At 57.5% G+C, this 23,264-nt stretch overlaps 2 protein-coding genes across 7 annotated transcripts in view; both read right to left on the bottom strand.

Annotated features, from left to right (window-relative positions):
• Positions 1-1,123: 1,123 nt before the first annotated feature.
• On the bottom strand, positions 1,124-11,176 carry SPIB (Spi-B transcription factor). 3 transcript variants are annotated; one of them, XM_030821138.1, is made up of 6 exons: positions 11,132-11,173; positions 10,161-10,188; positions 7,571-7,643; positions 7,079-7,293; positions 6,342-6,492; positions 1,124-2,072 (listed from the first exon to the last, which is right to left on the bottom strand). In XM_030821138.1, the coding sequence occupies exons 1-6, from the start codon at positions 11,152-11,154 to the stop codon at positions 1,774-1,776; spliced, it is 789 nt and encodes a 262-aa protein (XP_030676998.1). In that variant the 5' UTR covers positions 11,155-11,173; the 3' UTR covers positions 1,124-1,773. The 3 variants fall into 3 exon arrangements, with proteins under 3 accessions (XP_030676998.1, XP_030677000.1, XP_030676999.1); XM_030821140.1 differs by lacking the exon at positions 7,079-7,293 and having other exon boundaries at positions 1,522-2,072; positions 11,132-11,176; XM_030821139.1 differs by lacking the exons at positions 10,161-10,188; positions 11,132-11,173 and having other exon boundaries at positions 1,774-2,072; positions 6,342-6,457; positions 7,571-7,636.
• A 929-nt stretch (positions 11,177-12,105) lies between these two features.
• Positions 12,106-23,264, bottom strand: part of POLD1 (DNA polymerase delta 1, catalytic subunit) — a 33,247-nt gene continuing 22,088 nt past the window's right edge. For all 4 annotated transcript variants that reach the window (XM_030821131.1, XM_030821132.1, XM_030821133.1 and 1 more), the window contains 13 exons: positions 21,880-21,996; positions 21,545-21,658; positions 21,114-21,261; positions 17,279-17,374; positions 16,928-17,065; positions 15,840-16,015; positions 14,555-14,707; positions 14,319-14,421; positions 13,595-13,727; positions 13,398-13,511; positions 13,023-13,075; positions 12,851-12,948; positions 12,106-12,280 (listed from right to left, as the gene is read on the bottom strand). In XM_030821131.1, the coding sequence (XP_030676991.1) occupies positions 12,175-12,280; positions 12,851-12,948; positions 13,023-13,075; positions 13,398-13,511; positions 13,595-13,727; positions 14,319-14,421; positions 14,555-14,707; positions 15,840-16,015; positions 16,928-17,065; positions 17,279-17,374; positions 21,114-21,261; positions 21,545-21,658; positions 21,880-21,996 (1,549 nt within the window). In that variant the 3' untranslated portion in view covers positions 12,106-12,174. The remainder of the gene's footprint in view (positions 12,281-12,850; positions 12,949-13,022; positions 13,076-13,397; positions 13,512-13,594; positions 13,728-14,318; positions 14,422-14,554; positions 14,708-15,839; positions 16,016-16,927; positions 17,066-17,278; positions 17,375-21,113; positions 21,262-21,544; positions 21,659-21,879; positions 21,997-23,264) is intronic.

Below are 23,264 nucleotides of genomic sequence, written 5' to 3'. Positions count from 1 at the left end.
TTTCACTGTGATCTCGATCTCCTGACCTCGTGATCCGCCCGCCTTGGCCTCCCAAAGTGCTGGGATTACAAGCGTGAGCCACCGCGCCCGGCGGTCTGCTGTTTTTGTTGTTTTTATTTTCAGATGGAGTCTCACTCTGTCACCCAGGCTGGAGTGCAGTGGCGCGATCTCGGCTCACTGCAACCTCCGCCTCCCGGGTTCAAGCGATTCTCTTGCCTCAGCCTCCCGAGTAGCTGGGACTAAAGGCACCTGCCACCTCGCCCAGCTAATTTTTGTATTTTTAGTAGAGACAGTTTCACCGTGTTAGCCAGGATGGTCTCGATCTCTCAACCTCGTGATCCGCCCGCCTCGGCCTCCCAAAGTGCTGGGATAACAGGCATGAGCCACCGTGCCCGGCCTTGTTTTTGTTTTTAAGACAGTGTCTCGTTCTGTCGCCCAGGCTGGAGTGCAGTGGCACAATTACAGCTCACTACAGCCTCTACTTCCTGGGCTCAAGAGATCCTCCCACCCCAGCCTCCTAAGCAGCTGGGACCACAGGTGTTCACCCCTATGTTCGGCTACTTTTTTTTTACGTTTTGTAGAGATGAGGTCTCATTATGTTGCCCAGGCTGGTCTTGAACGCCTGGGTTCAAGCCATCCCCCTGCCTTGCCTCCCAAAGTGCTGGGATTACAGGTGTGAGCCGTTGCCCAGCTGATGGTCTGCTGTTAATGTGGATCCCTCACATCTCCACCGCCAAGTGCTACAGTAAACTAAAGAGACCACCACCAGGGACCGGGGCCTGGGTTAGGGGGCAGGGAGGTGATGACCTTGAGACTTCTGGTTAGAAATGACACGGGTGGGAGCTGCCATGATCACCCAAAATCAGTTGCGTGGCCAGAGTGGTCTTCAGCATGGCCATAGGGAGTGCTACTAGGAAGGGTAGGGTCCCCATGAGAACTCAGTCTTTGTGGGGTCCCTGAAAGGGCATATCAGATGGAGAGCCTAGGAGGTCTCAGATGTGATTGGAGGATCCCAGATATGACAAGGGTATATCCCTGACAGGGCCCAGACATGACACATTTCACTGACTCCCCATCCCCCACCCCAGACCTCTCAAGAGTGATTTCAGACATGACAAAAGGATCTTGGAGGAGCCCTAGATGTGATTGGGGAACTCCAGACACATAAAAAGGGGCAGCAGAATGGTTCCAGAGAATTGGGGGATCTCAAAGATGAGGGGACAGATGTGACAACACAGCCATAGATGGGCAAAGAGGCCTGAGATGAGCTCCCAGAGGGCCCCAGACATAATTAGGAGAGCTCAGATCTGCCAAGAGGGACCCCTGGACAGGACTCAGTGTTGCCAGCAGAGCCCCCACCCCAGATGAAGTTGAGGGTTTACAGACACACAGCGATCTTAAAAAGGTCCCAGGCCTCACTGGGGAATCAGATATCACAAGAAAATCCCAGAGAAGCTCTTGGGACTCTAGAACTGCTACCCTGCCTCCCCGAGTATAGTGGTCCATAGGTCCTGTCACCCAAAACATGAGGATCCCGGGGAGTCTGTACATGACAAAGAAATCCCAGAGGGACCCCAGGCACAAGTGGGGAATCCCAGACAGGCCGCGGCTGGGCTTGGGGATTATGGCAGGGCAGCACTCCCCTTACCCCAAAAGGTGGGGATGCGTAAGTCCTATCACCTAGAGTGTGGGGATGCCCTTTTTCTTCCAGGGGGATCCTGGCTGGGACGTGAGGTCCCCCAGCGGCTCCGCAGGTGGGAGCCTCGGGTGTGCTCAGGCCCGGCGGGCTGCAGGCAGCAGCGCGCTGTCGAACTGGTAGGTGAGCTTGCGCTTGACCTTGCGGATCTCGCCGGTCTTGGCGTAGTTTCGGAGGGCGCGCGCCAGCTTCTGGTAGGTCATGCGCTTGCGGTTCCCCTTCTGCTGGCCCCAGCGGCGCGCCAGGAGCTCCTTGTGCTTGGAGGAGAACTGGAAGACGCCGGCGCCTGGCTCCACCCACCACACGCACTCACGCATGTCCCCGCGCGTCAGTAGCCCCAGCAGAAACTGGTACAGGCGCAGCTTCTTGCGGGTCCCTGCGGTGGGGTCGGGGGCACGCGTTAGGTGAGGGCCCCTAAGGCCCCGCCTTCCCCATCCACCCTCCTCCGAGACTTCCGCCCCGGCCTCCACCTCCTGGATCTGAGAAGTGGGGTGAGGGAAGTGGCTGTTACATACACCTGGCGCTGCGCCCCTCACCACGGGGGATGGGGGAGCAAGCCACTCCCCCTGCCCGAAGCTGTCAGCCCCAGGCCCCCTCCGCTGTTCTGTGCTTTAATTTTCGGGATTTACATCTGTCCTGCCTTCCGCCCTGCGGCCAGCACGTAATATTCCATATTTGTTGAGCTAGTGGATGAAATGGGTTGACAGCGCTGCTTAAAGGATTATAACGGAGAGGCGAACGGATCTGGAGACAGTTGCATTGGCCTGGGTATCTCTCCAGCTGCTGGTCTCCCAGCCTCTCAGCCCAAAGCTGGACAGGGTCCCGGGAGAGGCCAGGACACCTGACTCCTGGGCTCCTAGGGTTTAGTTTGTTTTTGAGACGGAGTCTTGCTCTGTGGCCCAGGCTGGAGTGCAATGGCACAATCTCCGCTCATTGCAGCCTCTGCCTCCCGGGTTCGAGTAATTCTCCTGCCTCAGCCTCCCGAGTAGCTGGGACTACAGACGTCCGCCACCACGCCCGGCTTATTTTTATATTTTTAGTAGAGACAGGGTTTCGCCATTTTGGCCAGGCTGGTCTTGAACTCCTGGCCTCAGGTGATCCGCCCACCTTGGCCTTCCAAAGTGCTGGGATTACAGGCGTGAGCCACTGCGCCGGCCACTAACTGGGAGTTTCAAAGCAGGGCACTGGCTACAAGAATCCCATCTCTGCCATCTTACAGCGGTGTGACCTTGGGGTGGTGACATAGTGACATCTTAATTTTTTTTTTTTTCAAGGCAGGGTCTCGTTCTGTCACCCAGGATGGAGTGCAGAGGAGCAATCACAGCTCACTGCAGCCTCGACGTCCTGGGCCTAAGCAATCCTCCTGCCCAGCCTCCCCAGTAGCTGGGACTACAGGTATGCACCATCATGCCTAGCTAATTGTTTTATTTTTTGTAGAGATGGTGTCTTACTATGTTGCCCAGGCTGGTCTTGAACTCCTGGCCTTAGGTGATCCTCCCACCTCAGCCTCCCAAAATGCTGGGATTACAGGTGTGAGCCACTGCACCCGGATTGAATTCTTATAATTTTAGGCTGCCTCGGCATTCATTTAAAATATAAGTTGGAGGCTGGGCACAGTGGGCCATGCCTGTGATCCCAGCACTTTGGGAGGCCGAGGTGGGCAGATCACTTGAGGTCAGGAGTTCGAGACCAGCCTGGCCAACATGATGAAACCCTGTTTCTACTAAAAATACAAAACTTAGCTGGGTATGCTGGCTCATGCCTGTAATCCCAGCTAGTTGGGAGGCTGAGGCAGGAGAATCGCTTGAGCCCAGGAGGCAGAGGTTGCAGTGAGCTGAGATCATACCATTGCACACAGCCTGGGCAACAAGAGTGAAACTCCCTCTCAAAATAAAATAAAATAAAACTAAATAAAAAGTGGACATTCTCATGCTGGAAGCAGGGCTGTCCTCCTTGGCAGTTCTACATCTCCCTCCCCGAGTTCCTCAGTGTGGCTGACCCAGATATCTCCCTTATGCAACCGACTCCTGGTGACCACCTCCCTGTGGGAGAGCCATGGACAGCCTACTTGACGGCCCTGCGTGGACTGTGCAGATGCCTCAGTGACCCCCTCTCAGGCACAGCGTGACCTCCTGGAACTTCATCCTGCTTGCTTTCAACCCACCAATTATTTATTTATTTATTCATTTATTTATTTATTTTGAGATGGAGTCTTGCTCTGTTGCCCAGGCTGGAGTGCAGTGGCATGATCTCAGCTCACTGCAAACTCCGCCTCCTGGATTCAAGCGATTCTCCTGCCTCAGCCTCCCAAGTAGCTGGGATTACAGGCATGCACCACCAGGCCCAGCTAATTTTTGTATTTTTAGTAGAGACAGGGTTTCACCATGTTGGCTAGGCTGGTCTTGAACTCCTAACGTTAGGTGAACTACCAGCCTCAGCCTCCCAAAGTGCTGGGATTATAGGCATGAGCCACCGTGCCCGGCCTGAACCCACCAATTAAAACCCCCCTCAGGAAACCTGTTTGGCTGATGCCTTGGACCCAATAAAGGCGTCAGTCCACTGGTCCCTCTCTCTCTCCCTCCCTGCCTGCACTCCCTGACCTCGTGTGTGTGGCCTCCAGGCGTGCCATGTATGCCCCAGGACCTATAAGCCATATAATAATTTATTTCCGGCTGGGTGTGGTGGCTCATGCCTGTAACTTCAGCACTTTGGGAGGCTGAGGTGGGAGGAGCACATAGCTTCAGGAGTTGGAGATCAGCCTGGGCAACATAGCGAGACCTCACCTCTACAAAAATTTTAAAAATTAGTCAGGTGTGGTGGTGTACGCCTGTGGTCCTAGCTACTCAGGAGGCTGAGGCAGGAGGATCGATTGAGCCCAGGAGTTTGAGGCAGTAGTGAGCCGAGATTGTGCCACTGCACTTCAGCCTGGGTGACAGATGGAGACCGTGTCTCAAATAAGTGAATAAAAATAAATAAAATCTTTATTTCCATCTTGTGTCTTTCCTGGTCATTGGAGAGATCCTCTCCATCTTAAATGCCCTAAGTTCAAATGGGTGACTTAATTAGCCTCTCTGAGCTGAAGTCTCTCCTCAGCCACAAATGAGGCTGTGTGGCCGGGCACAGTGGCTCATGCCTGTAATCCCAGCACTTTGTGAGGCCAAGACGGGCGGATCACCTGAGGTCAGGAGTTCGAGACCAGCCTGGCCCACATGGTGAAACCCCGTCTCTAGTAAAAATACAAAAAATAGCTCGGCATGGTGTGGGTGCCTGTGATCCCAACTACTCTGGAGGCTGAGGCAGGAGGATTGCTCGAACCCAGAAGGTGGAGGTTGCAGTGAGCCGAGATTGTGCCACTGCACTCCAGCCTGGGTGACAGAGCGAGACTCTGTCTCAAAAAATAAATTAATTAATTAATTAAAATGTTTTAAATGAGGCTACGGTTTTGTTTGTTTTTGAGATGGAGTCTTGCTCTGTCACCCAGGCTGGAGTGCAGTGGTGCAATCTCAGCTCACTGCAACCTTTGCCTCCTGGGTTCCAGCAACTCTCCTGCCTCAGCCTCCTGAGTAGCTGGGATTACAGGAATGTACCACCATGCCCCACTAATTTTTTTTTTTTTTTTTAGACAGAGTCTTACTCTGTCAACAGGCTGGACTGCAGTGGCGAGATCTTGGCTCACTGCAACCTCCGCCTCCTGGGTTCAAGCGATTCTTCTGCCTCAGCCTCCCAAGTAGCTGGGACTACAGGTGCACACCACCATGCCTAGCTAATTTTTGTATTTTTAGTAAATGTGAGGTTTCACCATGTTGGCCAGGATGGTCTCGATCTCTTGACCTCGTGATCCACCCGCCGCAGCCTCTCAAAGTGCCGGGATTAAAGGCGTGAGCCACCACGCCCAGCCTAATTTTTGTGTTTTTAGTAGAGATGGGGTTTTGCCATGTTGGCCAGGCTGTTCTCAAACTCCTGACCTCAGGTGATCTGCCTGCCTCAGCCTCCCAAAGTGCTGGGATTACAGGCGTGAGCCACCACACCCAGCCTGTGTGTTGATTTTTACAATGCGCTGTGGAGCATGATGTAGTGCCAGGTGCTTCGCAAGGCGCTTTACAATTATGAGCTCATTGAATCTCCATCATAACCCCGTGAGATGGGGATGATGACAATGATCCTCACGTTACAGATGAGAAACCGAGGCCCAGACACAGACAGTAAGGAACGGTCTCAGCTTTCTTGGGGTTGAGCATAAAGGATGTTGGGCACATGGGCAGGGCAAGGGTTGAACCGTTGGGGGTTGATAGTGTTATTGTTTCTGTTGCTGTGGTGTCGGGAATGATGGTGAAGAGGTTGACTTATTGAAGTGCTCACTCTGTGCCTGGCGCTGCTGTCCCATTTACGCTTATTATCCCATTTAATCCTCCCAACGACCTCAGGAGGGTAGACACTATCACCTCCATCCCCATCGCACAGATAGGAAACCTGGGCACAGAGAGCTAGAGGCACTTACCCAAGGTCACACAGCCAGCAGGTGGTGCGGATCTGGGAGCTGCCCGGAGTGCTGGAGTATATGTAGAGGCCCAGGAAGCCATGGTGCTCTCAGCCCCCCCAACCATCTCCAGCTGGCATCTCCCCCACCCCAGCCTCTCCCGCATACCTGCCTCGGATCCCTTCCCCTCGGGGCCAGCCACGAGGGCGTCATCCGACTCGCTGTCCGAGACCTCCAGGGCAGGGCTGTCCAACGGTAAGTCTTCCTCCTCTGATAGCACGGGGCTGGGGTACGGGGCATATGCCGGGGGAACCAGGGTCTGCGGAAGGTCAGGGTCACCTGCACGTCCAGGGACCCCTTGTCTCCCTCCACTTCCTCCTCTCAGGCCAAGGCGGTGGCCCTCCTGGCTCTGGTCTCCCTCTTTGTTGACAGCGTGGACTTTGGCCTTTGTTCAGATCACCACGTTGTGGCCAGGGGACACCTGAGGTACCTCCTCAAAGCCGGCCCAACACAGGGAATGCGAGTCTGCCCTGTCCCTGGCTTCCTGTCACTACCTCTCTTGACTCACTTGTTCAGAGGGGCAACAATGGAACGTAACCTGGGAGGCTGCTGCAGGGGTTACTATGTGCAGTCTCAATGCAGTGCCTGGCACCCAGCAAACCTCAACCAAATGACTGAGCTTGAGTTTTCTTTTCTTTTCTTTCTTTTTTTTTTTTTTTTTGAGACAGGGTCTTGCTGTGTTGCCCAGGCTGGAGTGCAGTGGCATGATCTCTGCTCACCACAGCCTCGACCTTCTGGGCTCAAGCAATCCTCCTCCCGCCTCAGCCTCTCAAGTAGCTGGGATTACAGGCGTGCACCACCACACCTGGTTCGGGCTTGATTTTAACTGTCTCCTTACCACTCACCTGGCTGGCGAAGTTCTCCGTGGGGTATGCGGGGAGGCCAGGCCCCGGGGCCTCCAGGCCGGGGGCCAGTTCGAGGTTCCCTGCAGGGCTGTAGGTAGGGGGTTCGTAGCAGAGCTGGGCAGCCTGGGAGTGGCTAAAAGCGGCTGCTGCTGGGTCGAAGGCTTCATAGGGGGCGGCTGGGACAGGTGGGGCCACAGTCCAGTCCCACAGGGAGTCTGGGGGAAGGGCACTGAGTCAGAAGCTGGGAGGTCTCACGGAGGCCTCCTCCCAGTTGAAGCCCCCAGCACAGAGTGGCCATTGTAGGCTGTGCAAATCTCTGACCCCAGGATTTGCATGGAGGAGCGGATGGGTGGGAGAGGAAAGGGGAGGAGGGCCACAGGCCCGGGCCACCTTTATCCTGTTGTGCTAGGCAATGACCTCCCCTGGGCCTCAGCTCCCCTATCTGTGAAATGGGCCCCAAGGCAGGAAGGGCACTGGGCTGGGGTCACTCACCAGGAGCCCCCTCTGAGTCAGGGTAGCTAGAATGCTTGCAGCTGTCCAGGTCATAGAAGACGCCATCTGGGTACTGACACGGGGTGCAGGAGGGAAGAGGGGTCATCCCAGGCCTTGGGGACTCCCAACCCCCACCCTGGACCCTTGGGGAGACTCCAGCACAAGGGAGAGAAGAGGGGACTCTGGAGAGATTAGAGCAACAAAGAGACACAGAGACTAGGCATCAGAGACAGGGACAAAAAGACAGAGATACAGAGAGTAGAGACACAACCCAATAGGGACACACAGCCGCCAGCTCCTGCTAGGACGGTGGGCTCCCAAGAACCCCGGCCCCTCACTGGCACACAGTCAGCACATCAGGGCGCCTGGAGAAGGGGTGGAAGAACTCCCCCAGCCTTGCCTGCCTGGGGGCTCTGGAGGTGAAGGGCAAGGGGAAATGGAAGTGTTTCACTTAACAGAGGCAGGGGTCAATGCTTTTTAAATACACCTCCAGGCCAGGCGTGGTGGCTCACGCCTGTCATCCCAACACTTTGGGGGGCCGAGGCGAGTGGATCACCTGAGGTCAGGAGTTCGAAACCAGTCTAGCCAACATGGTGAAATCCCGTCTCTACTAAAAATACACAAATTAGCCAGGCGCGGTGGCGCACGCCTGTAATCCTAGCACTTTGGGAGGCTGAGGCCAGCGAATCACCTGAGGTCAGGAGTTCGAGACCAGCCTGCACAACATGGTGAAACCCCATCTCTACTGAAAATACAAAAATTAGCTGGGTGTGGTGGCAGATGCCTGTAATCCCAGCTACTCTGGAGGCCGAGGCAGGAGAATCGCTTGAACCTGGGAGGTGGAGGTTGCAGCGAGCTGAGATCACGCCACTGCACTCCAGCCTGGGTGACAGAGTGAGACTCTGTCTCAAAAAATAAATAGGCCGGGCATGGTGGCTCACGCCTGTAATCCCAGCACTTTGGGAGGCCAAGGCAGGCAGATCATGAGGTCAGGAATTCGATACCATCCTGGCCAACATGGTGAAACCCCGTCTCTACTAAAAATACAAAAATTAGCCAGGCATGATGGTGCGCACCTGTAGTCCCAGCTACTTGGGAGGCTGAGGCAGGAGAATCGCTTGAACCCAGGAGGCGGAGGTTGCAGTGAGCCGAGATCACGCCACTGTACTCCAGCCTGGTGACAGAGCAAGACTCTGTCTCAATAAATAAATAAATAAATAAATAAACCTCCACACGTTGATTCGCCCCATGAATCATGTGTTGTTGCTTCAAAAACTCGAGTCTAGGAAAAACTAAAGCTAGATCCACACCATGCCTAGGACCTGGCAGTCTCACTCCTTGGCATTTAATCAAGAGAAATGAAAATGGATGTGCACAAGATAGCCTTGTTCCAGAATCATCCCAGCAACTTTATTATGAGTCTCCAACTGGAAACAGCCCAGGCGTCATCAACAGGAGAAGGGATAAACAAACTGCGGTGTGGGCTGATCATAGAGTACTCTACAGCAAGGAAAAAGGACAAACACTGACACACACTTCACGTTGAGTGAGGGAAGCCAGACCCCAAAAGGGACATGCTGTATGACTCACTTTACATAAAGTTCAAAAGCAAGCAGCCGGGTGCAGTGGCTCACACCTGTAATCCCAGCAATTTGGGAGGCTGCGGTGGGAGGATCACTTGAGCCCAGGAGTTTGAAACCAGCCTGGATAACATGGTGAAAGCCTGTCTCTACTAAAAATACAAAAATTAGCCAGGCATGGTGGCGCGTGCCTGTAATCCCAGCTACTTGGGAGGCTGGGGCAGGAGAATTGCTTGAACCCGGGAGGTGGAGGTTGCAGTGAGCCGAGACGGTGCCACTGCACTCCAGCCTGGGCAACAGAGCGAGACTCCTTCTCAAAAAACCAAAACAAAAAAAAGAGCAGGCAAAACAAATGACAAATTGGTGGTGGAAAATATCAGAGAAAGGTATTGACTGAGAAGGGTCAGGAAGGAATATTCCAGAGATTGAAATGTTCGGTGTCTTGATCTGGCTTGTGGCTACACGGGGTATAGATAATGCAAAAACTCACTGAAGTGTCCACAAGATTTGTCACTTTACTGACTTGTTAGTTACGCTTCAATTAACAAAAAAAAAACAAAAAACAAACAAAACAAAAAAAAAACATGGCTGGGGTGTGAATGTGGAGGGGCATAAACAGGGGCTTTCTTCCGACCACATCAGTAAGATTTGATTTCTCAGACTGGGTTGTGAGTCCAAGGGTGTTGGGTAGAGTATTCCGTATCTGAACTATTAGACAACACAATTTTAAAAAATACGAACAAAAAGAAGGAAAGGAACATGAAAATACATTTGCTGAATGTGGGATGGGCAGAGAGAGATGCAAAGCCACAAGGAAGTGGATTCAAGCCTGAGAGGGGGAGAGAGACATCAAAAATATGGATGGGGGGTGGCGGGAGATACCAAGGGGGAGCTCAGAAACAAAGTGACAGGAAGAGGCAGGAGGGAAAACTGAGGCAGGAAGCAAATGACTTCTCTGAGGGAGGTCACCGTGGCCCACCCCTCCCTGGCCCCCAGGGGCCCCAACTCACCAGACAGCTGAAGTGTGGCCCGTCGAGCCTGGAGGGGGAGAGACACAGGGGCATGCCGAGGCTGCCTCCAGCCACCTGAGTCTCAAAGTGGTTGGGGGCTGACAGGGAGGCGGCAGCAGCTGTGACCACCGCAGCCCTGTGTGAGGGACCAGCCCCACCACATTCACCGGACTCCCCCACTACCCCCTGCTGGGACAGGAAGTGGGGGATGGGGGGAGGCAAATGTCCCCCTCCTCCCCAGGATTTGCATAGACACCCTGGTGGGGAGGGGCAGGGAAAGTGAGGGAGAGAAAGTCCCGGAAAGGAGGTGTGGGGATGGAGAGGGGGCCTGGGTCAAGTGGGGCCTTGGTGGCGAGTCAGTTAAATGAGTCCAGCTTGGACCAGAGGAGAGGGATGGAGAGATGTCTGGGTGGAGAGGGGGAGGCCCGGAGAAGACTCAGATGAGGAGGCTCGAGGAGAGGTGGGACACGGAGAAAGGTGTGCAAAGGGATATTCACGCACAGAGGCGGGGAGGATTCCTGGAGCCCCAGATGGAGGCACTGGGAGTGAGGGTGAGGCAGGAGACCAAAAGGCAGGGAGAGCGAGAACTAGAGACAGAGACACAGAGACAGGCAGAGAGACAGAGAGCAACAAGGCAGAACGCTGAGAGCCGGGAGATGCCAGATACAGAGTGAACAGATACGGGGAACTCGGGGAGACGGGAAGAGTCGTGGATGGACTGAGTGAGAGCCACGGAGGACGCCCGCAGGAGGGCACGCTAGCAAGTGTCTCGGGGAAATGAGATCTTTAGGGACCAGGAAAGACAGGAACTGGGGGGATGGAGAGTCCGAAGTGAAGAGGGAACAGAACCAGAAGGGACAAGAGACAGGGCGGACCCCTCCCCTCCACTCCCACCCACCTGCCCTGAGGAGCAGAGAAACCACTGCCCAGAGGTGGGGACCCCGGGTGCAGGTTTGGGGGCCCTCACTTACTGTGCAGCCTCTAGGGCGAGCATGGTGGTGCCGAGCGGGCTGTTTGCCGCCCGCTGCAGCCGCCAACCCTATTTATATCTTGGCCCAGCCCCTGCCGTTGGGGGGGGGGGAGGAGGGTGCCCGCTGGCCACAAGCTCGGCCCTCCTCAAAAATCCCCTCAGGGAGGGGGTCAGGGGAGGGGGCTGGATTGCACAACCCCTTTGTCACGTGGCAGGGAGGGCGGGCCAGGGGCTGTCTGGATTTGGGGATCCCCGTGGGGCTGGGTTTGGGGGGCTGACCTTGAAGGCTGGAGATGGGACAGGAGCTGGATTTGGGGAACCCTGAAAAAGTCAAGGAAGGGCTGGGGTTCACTGAAGAGGAGAATCAGGAAAGAGGATCTGGACCCAGGAGCCGAATTCCAGCAGGGGCAGGCTGGGGGCCCAGGGGCAAGCACAAGACTCTCCCCGGGGGATGTGTGAGGTGATGGGAGGGCCGAGGGTGTCTGACGGCAGTTAGAGGCTGCGGGGATAGAGATGGGAGTCGCTGGGGGGAAACCCAGACCCAAAGCCCATTGCCAGGACCCCGACGTGGAAACATCGTGGGTGTGTGGTCCGGCGGGGGGGTTGGGGGGTCCTCTTGGCCGTGCTGAGGAGTGGAAGCCCCGGTGCGCCTGGGGCTGCCCCAGGGCCTGGAGGAAACAGGTCAGCACCTGGAGGGTGGGGCAGCCACCAGGGTCCCCAGGGTCATCACCAGGGTGGGCTGGGCCGGGGCCAGACACCTGGGGGCCCTAAGCAGGGCAGAGAAGCGTTGGTATAAGTGTTCATTCAGGGCCAGAGAGGAAACTGAGGCAGGCTTGGCCCACATGAACCAGGCAGCACAGGTGGGAGCCCAGGGGGCTTTTGCTGAGGATGAGGTGCAGTGGGGGCCTCAGGAGGGTCCCAGCCAAGGCCAGGGCTTATGAAACCAGACAGTCCCCCAGAGACCACAAAGCACCATGTAGCAAAAGTCCAGGACTTTATTAATTCTCCCTGGTCCCGCCCCCGCCCCACGGGATGCTTGCAAGGTCACCAGGCCTCGGGGCCAGGGGGTCCGAAGCGCCGCAGGAGCTGCTCCTGGTCTTCCAGGTCCTTCCGCACCTTCTTGCGCATGTAGAAGATGGGGCAGTCCCGGCTGCAGGTGGGGGCAGGGGTAGGGGCAGGGGCAGGGTCAGGACTGGCCAAGGCCCAGTGCCCAGCCTGGGAGAGGGGTGGGGGCTGTTCCCAGGACTTTGGCCCCAGCCTGCTGCCCAGCCCACCCGCCCCCTCCCGCAGCGGGCTGTTTGCTCAGCAGGCACTGGGGGGAGCCGATAACAGCGGGTGCCTGGCGAGCTGCAGGGCCATGGCTGGCCGTATATCACCTGTCACCTGGCGTGGGAACCCACCCCGCCTACCCGTTCCCTGGGGAAAGCCCGGCCCCGCCCTGGGGAGGGGGCCAGGCTGGCTGGGTGTGTCAGGAGGACAGCCATTTCCCGGGCAACACTGGGTGCCGGGCCCTGCCTCCCCAAGCACCCACCCCCTCTGGGGGGCTGGGATGGGCCCATTTTTCAGACAAGGACACTGAGGCTCAGGAGAGCTCACAGCTGAAGGGGATGGGCGGGGAGGATGCTCAGGAGACGCCTTGGAGTCAGAGGTTGGGTCCACAGCCCACAGGCTGGGAGCTGGGAAGGGGCGGGGCAGCCCAGGGTCGGGACATGGCACACACCTGGTGCAGATGACGTCCTCGTGCAGGCTGCCCTGGCAGCGCTGGCACTGCGTCCAGAGGCGTGAGAAGCGCTCCTCCAGGGCATTCAGATGGGATACCTGGGGATGGCAGCGGCTGAGCAGGGCGCCCCCGCCTCCCTACCTGGCCCCTCCTCACCTCCCGGCCCTCTCACCTCCTTCTGATACAGCTCAGACTCCCGGGGCTGGCAGAACTCACACACGGCTCCTGTGGGGAGGCAGGTCAGCACCAAGTGCTGGGGCCAAGCCAGGAACTGGGCCACCCCATCCCTGCCCACTGCCAATCCCAGCTGCTGAAAGTCCCCAGAGGCTGGAGAACAACGGAGCAAGTGTGCTGGGAAAACTCCCCTGGGGAACTCCCGGGGTGGGGGCCGAGGACCCTCTGTGGGGGTGGAGACAGGGGCCACCAGCCCAGGGGCCCTGGGCCTACTGGGTGGCAGTGCCAGTCCATGGGGTGGGTGTCTAGGATCTGGGGTGATGGCAGAGGCAGGCTGAGGGCCAGTGGGGGCCCAGTGGCCAGGGCCGCTCACCCTGGTGGCTGAGCACTGTGCGGCAGCCGATGCAGCAGTTGCGGCGTTTGGCGAAGGCCAGGAGGCCGCCCACCTTGCCCGTGAGCACCGTCTTGCAGCGCGTGTGGTCCCCCCCTGCAGGAGAGGAGGCAGGTGGTGGGCCGGTGCCTTCCCCTGCCCCCCCCCAGGGTGCTCCCAGTCCCCTGGTGCCCCCGTACGCAGTAGCACAGCCTCGGCACGGCCCTCGCCCAGGATGGGCTCGAAGATGCGCAGGAGGGGCTTGGCCAGCTGCTGCTCCAGGTAGTACTGCGTGTCGATGGGCAGGCTGTGCTCCAGCACGAACAGTGGGTCCTGCGGCCACACGGCAGTCACACCCAGGCAGCCCAGGGAAAGGGCGCTGGGGTGGACATGGGGGACAATGGCAAGGGATGGTCATGGGGCCTAGGGTCTAGGCCGGCCTGCGGGCTGTGACATGGGGGGTCCTGGGTCTGGGATGGGGTCGGAGGTCATGAAGTCTCTGGGCCACAGAGTCTGTAGGGCCCTCATGTCACCAAGGAAGGGTCAAAGTCCACAAGGGGAAGCAAGGATGAGGAAGGGGTCAGGAGGTAAGAGGTCATGGGGCTAAGATGTGGGTCACTGGGGGTGGGGGTAGAGCGGGAGGATTATAAATCCAAGGGAACCCCCGGCTGGGGAGCTGTATGCACAGGGGAGGGACTGGGGCCCCCTTCCATAAGGAAGCAAGGTAAGGAAGCAAGGGAGGGGTCAGAATAGAGGGGGGACCTCCAGAAGGGGCTGAGGCCACACCCAGGCTGCCATGGGGGGCGGTTCTCAGGGCCCCACAGGGCACGGGAGGCCCTGCCCTTCCCGCAGGCCCGCCCATCTCGGAAAGCAGAAGTGAGAGCGAGGGGGCTGGGCGGGAGCGGGCAGCCAGGTGGACCTGACCTCCGACTTCATGTAGGCGGCCACACCCTTGGCGGCACTGATGATCACGTAGGGGACGCGGTCGCCCAGGCTGGGCGCACTCCCGGGGTCCCGCTTCCTCATCCTGCGTGGAGAAGGGGTGGCGGGTGGGTGAGGGCAGGTGGGTGGCGGGGGTGGGGGGGGGGCGTAGGAAGTGGGCCCAGCTGGCAGGAAGGAGGGGGTTATTTCTGGCCCGGCCGCCCGCCCCGTGGCAGGACCTCTCAGCCAGCTCCACATGGGCCTGCTTGCCGGCATAGTCGGAGGCCGCGCGGGTCAGCTCCTTGGTGATGACCAGCTGGGAGATGTCGATACGGTTGCACAGCAGGTCCGAGATGACGTCCTGTGCGTGGGCCACCGCGCCCTCAGGGTCTCTGTAGGAGAGCGGGCCGCACAGTGTCACCAAGAGGCACTGAGGGCCAGGCTGGTGCCTCCACAGGTCTCAGGGCTGGAGACCAGGATGAGCTCTTAGGGCTGAGGCTCAGGGCAGAGAGGGCCCTTCCTACCATAGGCTGCAGAGTGGCAGAGGCAGGGCCTGAACCCACAGCTGCCCAAGCCGACTCTTTCCACTGCTTCACCACCGAGGAAGAGCTGGGCCTGACACCTGTGTTCCCAGGGGAGGAGGGGCTGGGGGTCTGGACTCTTGTATCTAAGAGAGGAAGGGGCTGGGGGCCCTGACCCCTGGATCTGAGGAGGAGGAGGCTGGGGGCCTGGACCCGTGGGTCTGAGGGAGGAGGGGCTGTTGGCCTGGGCTCCTGGGTCTGAGGGAGGAGGGGCTGGGGGCCTGGACCCGTGGATCTGAGGGAGGAGGGGCTGGTAGCAGGCTCCTGGGTCTGAGGGAGGAGGGGCTGGTGGCCTGGGCTCCCGGGTCTGAGGGAGGAGGGGCTGGGGACCTGAACTCCCGGGTCTGAGGGAGGAGGGGCTGGGGGCCTGGACTCCCGGGTCTGAGGGAGGAGGGCCTGGGGCCCGGACTCCCGGGTCTGAGGGAGGAGGGCCTGGGGCCCGGACTCCCGGGTCTGAGGGAGGAGGGCCTGGGGCCCGGACTCCCGGGTCTGAGGGAGGAGGGGCTGGGGCCCGGAATCCCGGGTCTGAGGGAGGAGGGCCTGGGGTCTGGACTCTTGGGTCTGAGGGAGGAGGGGCTGGGGTCTGGACTCCTGGGTCTGAGGGAGGAAGGGCTGGGGGCCCGGACCCCTGAGTCTGAGGGAGGAGGGGCTGGGGTCTGGACTCTTGGGTCTGAGGGAGGGGCTGGGGTCTGGACTCCTGGGTCTGAGGGAGGAAGGGCTGGGGGCCCGGACCCCTGAGTCTGAGGGAGGAGGGGCTGGGGTCTGGACTCTTGGGTCTGAGGGAGGAGGGGCTGGGGTCTGGACTCCTGGGTCTGAGGGAGGAGGGGCTGGGGCCCGGACTCCTGGGTCTGAGGAAGGAGGGCTGGGGTCTGGACTCTTGGGTCTGAGGGAGGAGGGGCTAGGGGCCCAGACCCCTGAGTCTGAGGGAGGAGGCCCCACACACCGGTCGATGAGCAGGCGGCGCAGTGAGGCAGTGACCAGGTTGGCCACAAGGGGGCAGTTGTCCCTGCGCACGGCCTCCAGGCCCTTGCAGTCCATGCGGTCGTGGGCGTCGGGCCGGGAGGAGAAGAGCAGGCCGGCGTAGCGCTTCTTGCTGATAAGCAGGTATGGGAAGTAGACCTGGGAGGGAGCCATGGCCGAGACCCTGAGCCTGAGGAGGCCAAGCCTCAATCCACAGACGCCCCCAGAAACTGAAGGCAGACAGGGTCCCAGATGCAGGATGAGGACATGGGAGCCGTGCCCTGAACCCGGTGGGATGGGCCCTGAGACACCGTGTGGCTGGAAGTGGCTCCTGAGGCCCCTCGGCATGCCAGGACCCCCATACCAGAGACCCCAATCTGAAACAGAGACTGGGATAAATCCAGATAGTCCCTAAAACATGAGATCCAGACAGGGGAGTCGATGAAGCATCCCATGACAGAGAGGAGAAACTACGGCTGGGTGAGCCCTGAGGCAGAGACCTCCCCACTCTGCGAGGCTCCAAGTCCAAGGCCTGGCATGAGAGAGCGTTAAACCACAGGAAAAAAGTACAGTGTGAGAACTGGGAGTGGCGGCTCAGGAGGCCAAGGCAGGAGGATCGCCAGAGCCCAGGAGTTGGAGGCTGCAGTGAGCTGTGAACTCGCCACTGCACTCCAGCCTGGGCGACAGAGCGAGACCCAGTCTCTTCAAAAGAAAATAGAGTGCAAGGTTTCCTGGGACCAAGTGTGCCGCACCCCAAGGGCCAGGGGCAATGTTGCACAGATCTAAGATGCACCCCCATCAGGGTCCCTGCGTGGAGGGCAGCTCCACATCTGACAGGTACTGGGAAACCTCAAAACCAGGGACACTGTGACAGGGTTTTCAAAGAACAGATGCCATCCAGTGTAACAAAGCCCAAGGCCTCGGAGGCTTCCAAAACCAAGGCCCCAACCTCAGGAGAATCTAAGCAGCAAAATCCCTTCACACTGTGGCTTTTGTGAATCCAAAGAACGGGACGCCCTGAGTACCCTTATGAGGGCACCTAAATGCAGAGCCCCTGACCCAGCCACGCACCTTCTCAAACTCCAGCCGGATGGGCGACGGGAAGTGACCTGACACCCAGTCTGCGGCCTCCCGCCCCAGGGCCATCGCCTCAGCCACCGAGGACACGCCAAATCGGCACATGACGGAGTCGGTGTCACCATACACCACCTGCGGGCGGCGGGGATGTGTGTGTGTGTGAGAAGCAGGGTCCCTTCTGTCAACTACTGGTGTCATGTGGCTAATGCCAACGGGACCCAAGGAGGCAACAGGAGAGTGGGCAGGGTGTGACCAGGAGGCACGGGGACATGGGGGTCCGGCCCGGCTTCCATCCCCCCACCTGCCCTGGGCCCATCTCAGGGTAGCGGGTGGGCGGCCCCTGACCTTGGCGCTGGTGCTGTAGCCATTCTCTACGGTGTACTTAGACTCCACCAGTTGCTTGGTTTTCTCAATCATCTGACGTCCGAACCCTGTGACGCTCTGTCGGGGAGAGAATCATGTGGAGTGAAGCCCTGAGGGCCATGTGCAGTGAACGTGGGCCGGCGGGTGAGGGGTCCCGCCTCTGCCATTTCCCAGTGGCATGGGCTTATGCACAAGCCACTCTGCCCCTCCTGGGCCTCAGTTTCCAAATCTGCAAAATGGGACTACGAGGCAGCTCCTCAATGGTCAGGTAGAAAGAAGTGGGTTCCCTGGCTCAGAGTTCTGGGCACGCACAAGGAAGTGACTACATCAAATGCATGCTGGAAAGACTGCGGCCTGAAGAGGCCACTGGCTCAGTGTTTCCCTCACATTGACATTCTGGGCAGCTCTCTGTGGTACAGGACCACTGACATAGCCGGCCCCATTCCTGGAAGCCAGCAGTGCCACCCCCATCCCTGTACCACCAGAACTGGCCCTACCTACACACTGACAAATGCCCCCAAGGGCAGGGGGTGGCACCACCCCGACTAAGAAACCATTGAGAACCCACTGTCTTATTTTAGAATTAAGAAAACTGGCTGGCGCGGTGGCTCATGCCTGTACTCCCAGCACTTTGGGAAGCTGAGGTGGCTGGATCACTTGAGGTCAGGAGTTCGAGATCAGCCTGGACAACATGGTGAAACACCATCTCTACTAAAAATACACACACACACACACACAAACTAAAAACTACTTAAAAAAAAAAAAAAAACAACCAAACCTGAGGCTGGGGGTGGGGACACCAAGGAGAGATGGGTGTGATTCTTGTGTTTTTGTTTGTGTGGATCCAGTCAGGAAATCTAACTAGAACATTTTGTCCATTTACATTTAGTGTAATTACTGATAGAGCTGGGCTTACGTCTACCACTTTACTGTCCAGCTTTTACTTGTTCTACCTGTCCTACGTTCCTTTTTCTTTCCTTTGTAATCTTTTCCTGAAATGATCAGTTTTTTTTTGTTCTTTTTTTTGTTTTTTTAAAGAGACAGGAGGCCAAGCGTGGTGACTCACACCAGTAATCCCTGCACTTTGGGAGGCCGAGGCAGGTGGATCACCTGAGGTCAGGTGTTCAAGACCAGCCTGGCCAACATGGTGAAACCCCGCCTCTACTAAAAATGCAAAAATTAGCCAGGCGTGGTGGCAGGCGCCTGTAATCCCAGCTACTCGGGAGGCTGAGGCAGGACAATCACTTGAACCTGGGAGGTAGATGTTGCAGTGAGCCAAGATTGCAGCACTGCACTCCAGCCTGGGGGACAGAGCGAGACTCCATCTCAAAACAAACAAACAAACAAAAACTAAAAGAGACAGGGTCTCAACTCTGTCACCCAGAATGGAGTGCAGTGACGCCATCGCAGCTCACTGTAACTCAGACTGCTGGGTTCAAGCCATCTTTCCGTCTCAGCCTCCTGAGTAGCTGCAACTACAGGCATGAGCCATCACAATGCGTGGCTAGTTTCGTTTGGTTGTATTTTTTGTAGAGACGGGGTTTCACTATGTTACCCAGGCTGGTCTCAAACCCCTGGCCTCAAGTGATCCTCCCTCCTCAGTGTCACAAAGTGTTGGGATTACAGGCGTGAACACTGTAATTCATTACTTTTTTTTTTTTTGGGATGGAGTTTCACTCTGTTGCCCAGGCTGGAGTGCACTGGCGCAACCTTGGCTCACTGCAACCTCTGCCTCCTGGGTTCAAGTGATTCTCCTGCTTCAGCCTCCCGAGTAGCTGGGATTACAGGCACCTGCCACCACTCCTGGCTAATGCTTTGTATTTTTAGTAGAGATGGGGTTTCACTGTGTTGGCCAGGCTGGTCTTGAACTCCTGACCTCGTGATCCGCCTGCCTCAGCCTCCTAAAGTGCTGGGAGCCACCGCACCCGGCCAATTCATTGCATTTTTATTATTCCACCTCTTGCGCCCACAAGTTTGAGAGACAGAAATAAGGAAAGAGGTCAAGAGACAGAAACAGAACAGTGACAGAGGGAAGTGGCTGAGAGAGAAAAGACAGAGACACAGGATTGGTAAGACGCAGCCCCAGGGGAGGGCCAAGCCATGCTGTCTTGGCCTGGACTCTGCTTCAGGGCTGGAGCCTGATGTCCACACAGCCACCCCTTTCCACCAAGGAGGCTGGGGAGGCAGCCGGGGACTGTGAAAGGCAGAGGGGAGTTGGGAGCATGCAGTTAGCGATTCACTTTGTGCAAAGAAAGGTCTGGCTCTTGCCTGGCTCCTGGTAGTCTAAGCCCCTAGAATATCCCGCCTGATAACAGGGTCTCTGTTCCAGCCTGGGCAACATGGCGAGACCCTAGCTCTACAAAAAATAACATAAATAGGTGGTGCGTGCCTGCAGTCCCAGCCACTTGGGAGGCTAACGTGGGAGGCTCACCTGAGTCCGGGAGGTTGAGGCTGCAGTGAGCCATGATTGCGCCACTGCACTCCAGCCTGGGCGACAGGGTGAGACTGTCTCAAAAAAAAAAAAAAAAAAAAAGGTGTTTGTGTACCTGGGACTTCGAACCACACCAGGTAGTTGACACTAACATGGTTTATGGTAGGCCCTGGGGCATGCAGTATCAGTTTGACCTCTGGGGGTTGCTGAGGGGCCGGGATGATGGAGTCACTAAGGCCAGTCACAGGGTGCTCCATGCCTATAGGACTGACACCCAAGAAAAACCCTGGACCCCAAAGCTTGGGTGAGAGCCTCTGGTTGGCAATGCTGCATGTGTGTGGCCACGCATCAACACTGGGGGAAAGGAGGACCATCCTGGCAACTCTACTGGGAGAGTACAACTGGAAGACATGCCTGGTCCCTTCTATACCCTGCCCTGTGCACCTCTTTCTTTTGCTGAGTTTAATCTGTGTCCTTTTGCTGTATTAAATCACAACCATGAGAACCAGCTTTTCTGCTCTCTGAGTACTTCTAGTGAATCACTGAACCTGAGTGGTCTTTGGGGCCCCCAGAACTGCGGGTGGGTGGGTGTGTGCAAAGACCCCACCGAGAATTCATCCAAGCCTTCCACCCAGAGCCCTGTGAAAAGTGGCGCAGTGCCCAGCCAGGGAGGGAGCTCCCCGTGGCTAGAGGTAACCAAGCAGAGCGGCACAACTACTGGCCTGGAACGGGCCAAGACTCAAGTCCCAGGGGAGACGGCTGGACAGGAAGACCCTTCCGAGGCCCTCATATGCCAGGAGCTGGGGCACCCACCCCAGCTTGGCAAAATCTCGGAAACTCAGGCCCTCTGTGGTTTCAAAGAATCTGTTTTTCTGTTCAAGCAGCAGAGCTGCTGTGGGTAGGCAGACCGGGATGCTGCCGTGGGGATGGTGAATGGCTTCCCTCCCCACATCCCTTGGCCTCTGTGTGAGCGTTGCCTATTGAGAGTGGTGAGTCCCGCCCAGCCCCATCACTCCCCCACGATCCGCACCTCCTGCTTTATCCAGCTGCAAAGCTCGTAGCGCCACTTTTGTCCTAAACACGTTTACCACGGACCTGTCAGTGTCCCCACTGGGCTGCAAGCTGACAGGGACAGGAACTCTCATCCATTTTGTTCCCCTCTGTATCCCCAGGGCACAGAGTGAGCCCTGACCACAGTGTGTGCTCAGTAGGCATTTGCTGAGTGAATGAATGGACCAATTGCTCAAGCCACATCGGCATCCTCTCTCTAGGCCAGTGAGTTGCGGCGCCCAGTCCTCTGGACACAGGTCCCCCACATGGAGCCCTGGTCTCCTACACAGGAGGCCCACCTGCCCCCAGCTGCCTGCCAGGGACCCGAGTGCTCACCTGTGAGATCTCCAGGCACGGCAACTTGCCCACCTGGGCGCCAGTGAAGCCGTATACGGAGTTGGCGCTCACCTTCAGCGCCAGCTGCCGTCCATCCAGGACCTGGCGCCGCAGGGGGTCTGTCTCCTTGGCCAGCTCGGCCTTGGCCCTGCGAGGGAACACAGGTAAAGCACACTCAGGCGGCGCCTGGGCATTGGTCAGGGCTCCTTTCTGGAAGTGAGTGCCATGTACAGTTGGGCGTACTGTGCACTGCACAGAAGCTTCTGGCCAAGGGGGCAAAAGGAAGCTGCCAGGAGGGGATGCCTTGTGCTAATTCACGCACAGCTGAGGGCAGGGTGGCCGGGCAGCCCTGGAGTGTCCCAGTGAGGGACAGGGATTGCCCAGAGGCCCCAGCAGGTCTGAGCTCCAAGCAGGGGATCTCCAGGGCTCACCTCTTCCGGGCGCTGAGCAGGTTCTCCAGGATCTGGGGCAGCAGCCCCTTCCGCACTGACGTCTTCACAAACTCATCCCCGGTGGGCGTCCTGATGAACTGATCCTCAGTCAGGCTGGGTTAGAAGATGGCAGGGTGATTGCCAGCCACCCTCCTCCTCCAGCCCACCTCTGCCCTACGGTCCTGGCCTTGGCTATGAGCACACGCAGGCCCCTCAAGCACCCCTCCACTCCCCACTATCTCTGGGCCTGTGCCCAGTCCCCCCCACCAGACTGAACCCCCCAAGGGAAGGCCCAAGTGGGCCTCGGGGGACACGTGCTGAATTGGGCACCCTACCCCAGTTTCTGCGCAGCCCCGGGCCGCAGGAGTGTGGTGTAGCACAGGTTGTGGGCCATCATGATGGATGGGTACAGCGAGGAGAAGTCCAGGGTGGCGATGGGGACGTCGTAGTACCTGGGAGGGGAGCAGCCGTGGCGGGGAGTCAGGGCTAGGAGTTCCCATGCCGCCCCCTGCCCTGTCTTGTGGCCTCACCCTTTAAAAAAAAAAAAAAAATCATTCATTGGCTGGGAGCAGTGCTCACTCCTGTAATCCCAGCACATTGGGAGGCGGAGGCAGGAGGATCGCTTGAACTCAGGAGTTCCAGACCAGCCTGGGCAACGTGGCAAAACCCTATCTCTACAAAAAAAATTTTTTAAATTAGCCAGGTGTGGTGGTGCACGCCTGTGGTCCCAGCTACTCAGGGGCCTGAGGCAGGAGGATCGCTTGAGCCTGGGAGGTGGAGTAAGCCAAGATCGTACCACCGCACTCCACCCTGGGTGACAGAGTGAGACCCTGCGTCAAAAAAAAAAAAAGAAAAAGAAAAAAATATATATATAATTAATCTACTATTTAATTTTATTATTTTTTTTTGAGACGGAGTCTCGCTTTGTCACCCAGGCTGGAGTGCAGTGGCGCAATCTCGGCTCACTGCAACCTCCACCTACCAGGTTCAAGCGATTCTCCTGCCTCAGCCTCCCGAGTAGCTGGCACTACAGGCGCCCGCCACCATGCCCAGCTAATTTTTATATTTTTAGTAGAGACGGGGTTTCACCGTGTTAGCCAGGATTGTCCCAATATCCTGACCTCATGATCCCCGCCTTGGCTTCCCAAAGTGCTGGGATTGATTACAGGCATGAGCCACCATGCCTGGCCTATTAATTTATTTTAGGGCTGGGGTGTTGCTCTGTCGCCCAGGCTGGAGGGCAGTGGTGCAATCATCGCTCACTGCAGCCTCCACCTGCTGGGCTCATCATCCTCCCAGCTCAGCCTCCCAAGTAGCTGGGATTACAGGCATGCACCACCACGCCTGGATAATTTTTAAACATTTTTTTGGCCAGACATGGTGGCTCACGCCTATAATCCCAGCACTTTGGGAGGCCGAGGCAGATGGATCACGAGGTCAGGAGATCGAGACCATCCTGGCTAACAAGCGTGAAACCCCGTCCCTACTAAAAATGCAAAAAAAAAAAAAAAAAAAATTAGCCAGGCGTGGTGGCGGGCACCTGTAGTCCCAGCTGCTGGGGAGACTGAGGTAGGAGAATGGCATGAACCCAGGAGGCAGAGCTTGCAGTGAGCTGAGATTGCACCGCTGCACTCCAGCCTGGGCAACAGAGCGAGACTCTGTCTCAAAAAAATAAAAATAAAAATAAAAAAATTTTGTGGAGCAGGGGCCTCGCTATGTT

Source organism: Nomascus leucogenys, chromosome 10 (genome assembly GCF_006542625.1).
Source record: "Nomascus leucogenys isolate Asia chromosome 10, Asia_NLE_v1, whole genome shotgun sequence".
NCBI classification, from domain to species: Eukaryota; Metazoa; Chordata; class Mammalia; order Primates; family Hylobatidae; genus Nomascus; species Nomascus leucogenys.
The sequence above is the reverse complement of the archived record's forward strand: the minus strand, read 5'-3'. Positions and strand labels throughout refer to the sequence as shown.

Coding starts and splice junctions, on each gene's coding strand:
- SPIB (XM_030821138.1), bottom strand. CDS start 11,154: ATGCTCGCCCTAGAGGCTGCACA. Junction 7,644..10,160: donor GGCCACACTTCAGCTGTCTG/GTGAGTTGGGGC, acceptor ACCCCGTGTCAG/TACCCAGATGGCGTCTTCTA. Junction 2,073..6,341: donor GGGGAAGGGATCCGAGGCAG/GTATGCGGGAGA, acceptor ACCCCACCGCAG/GGACCCGCAAGAAGCTGCGC.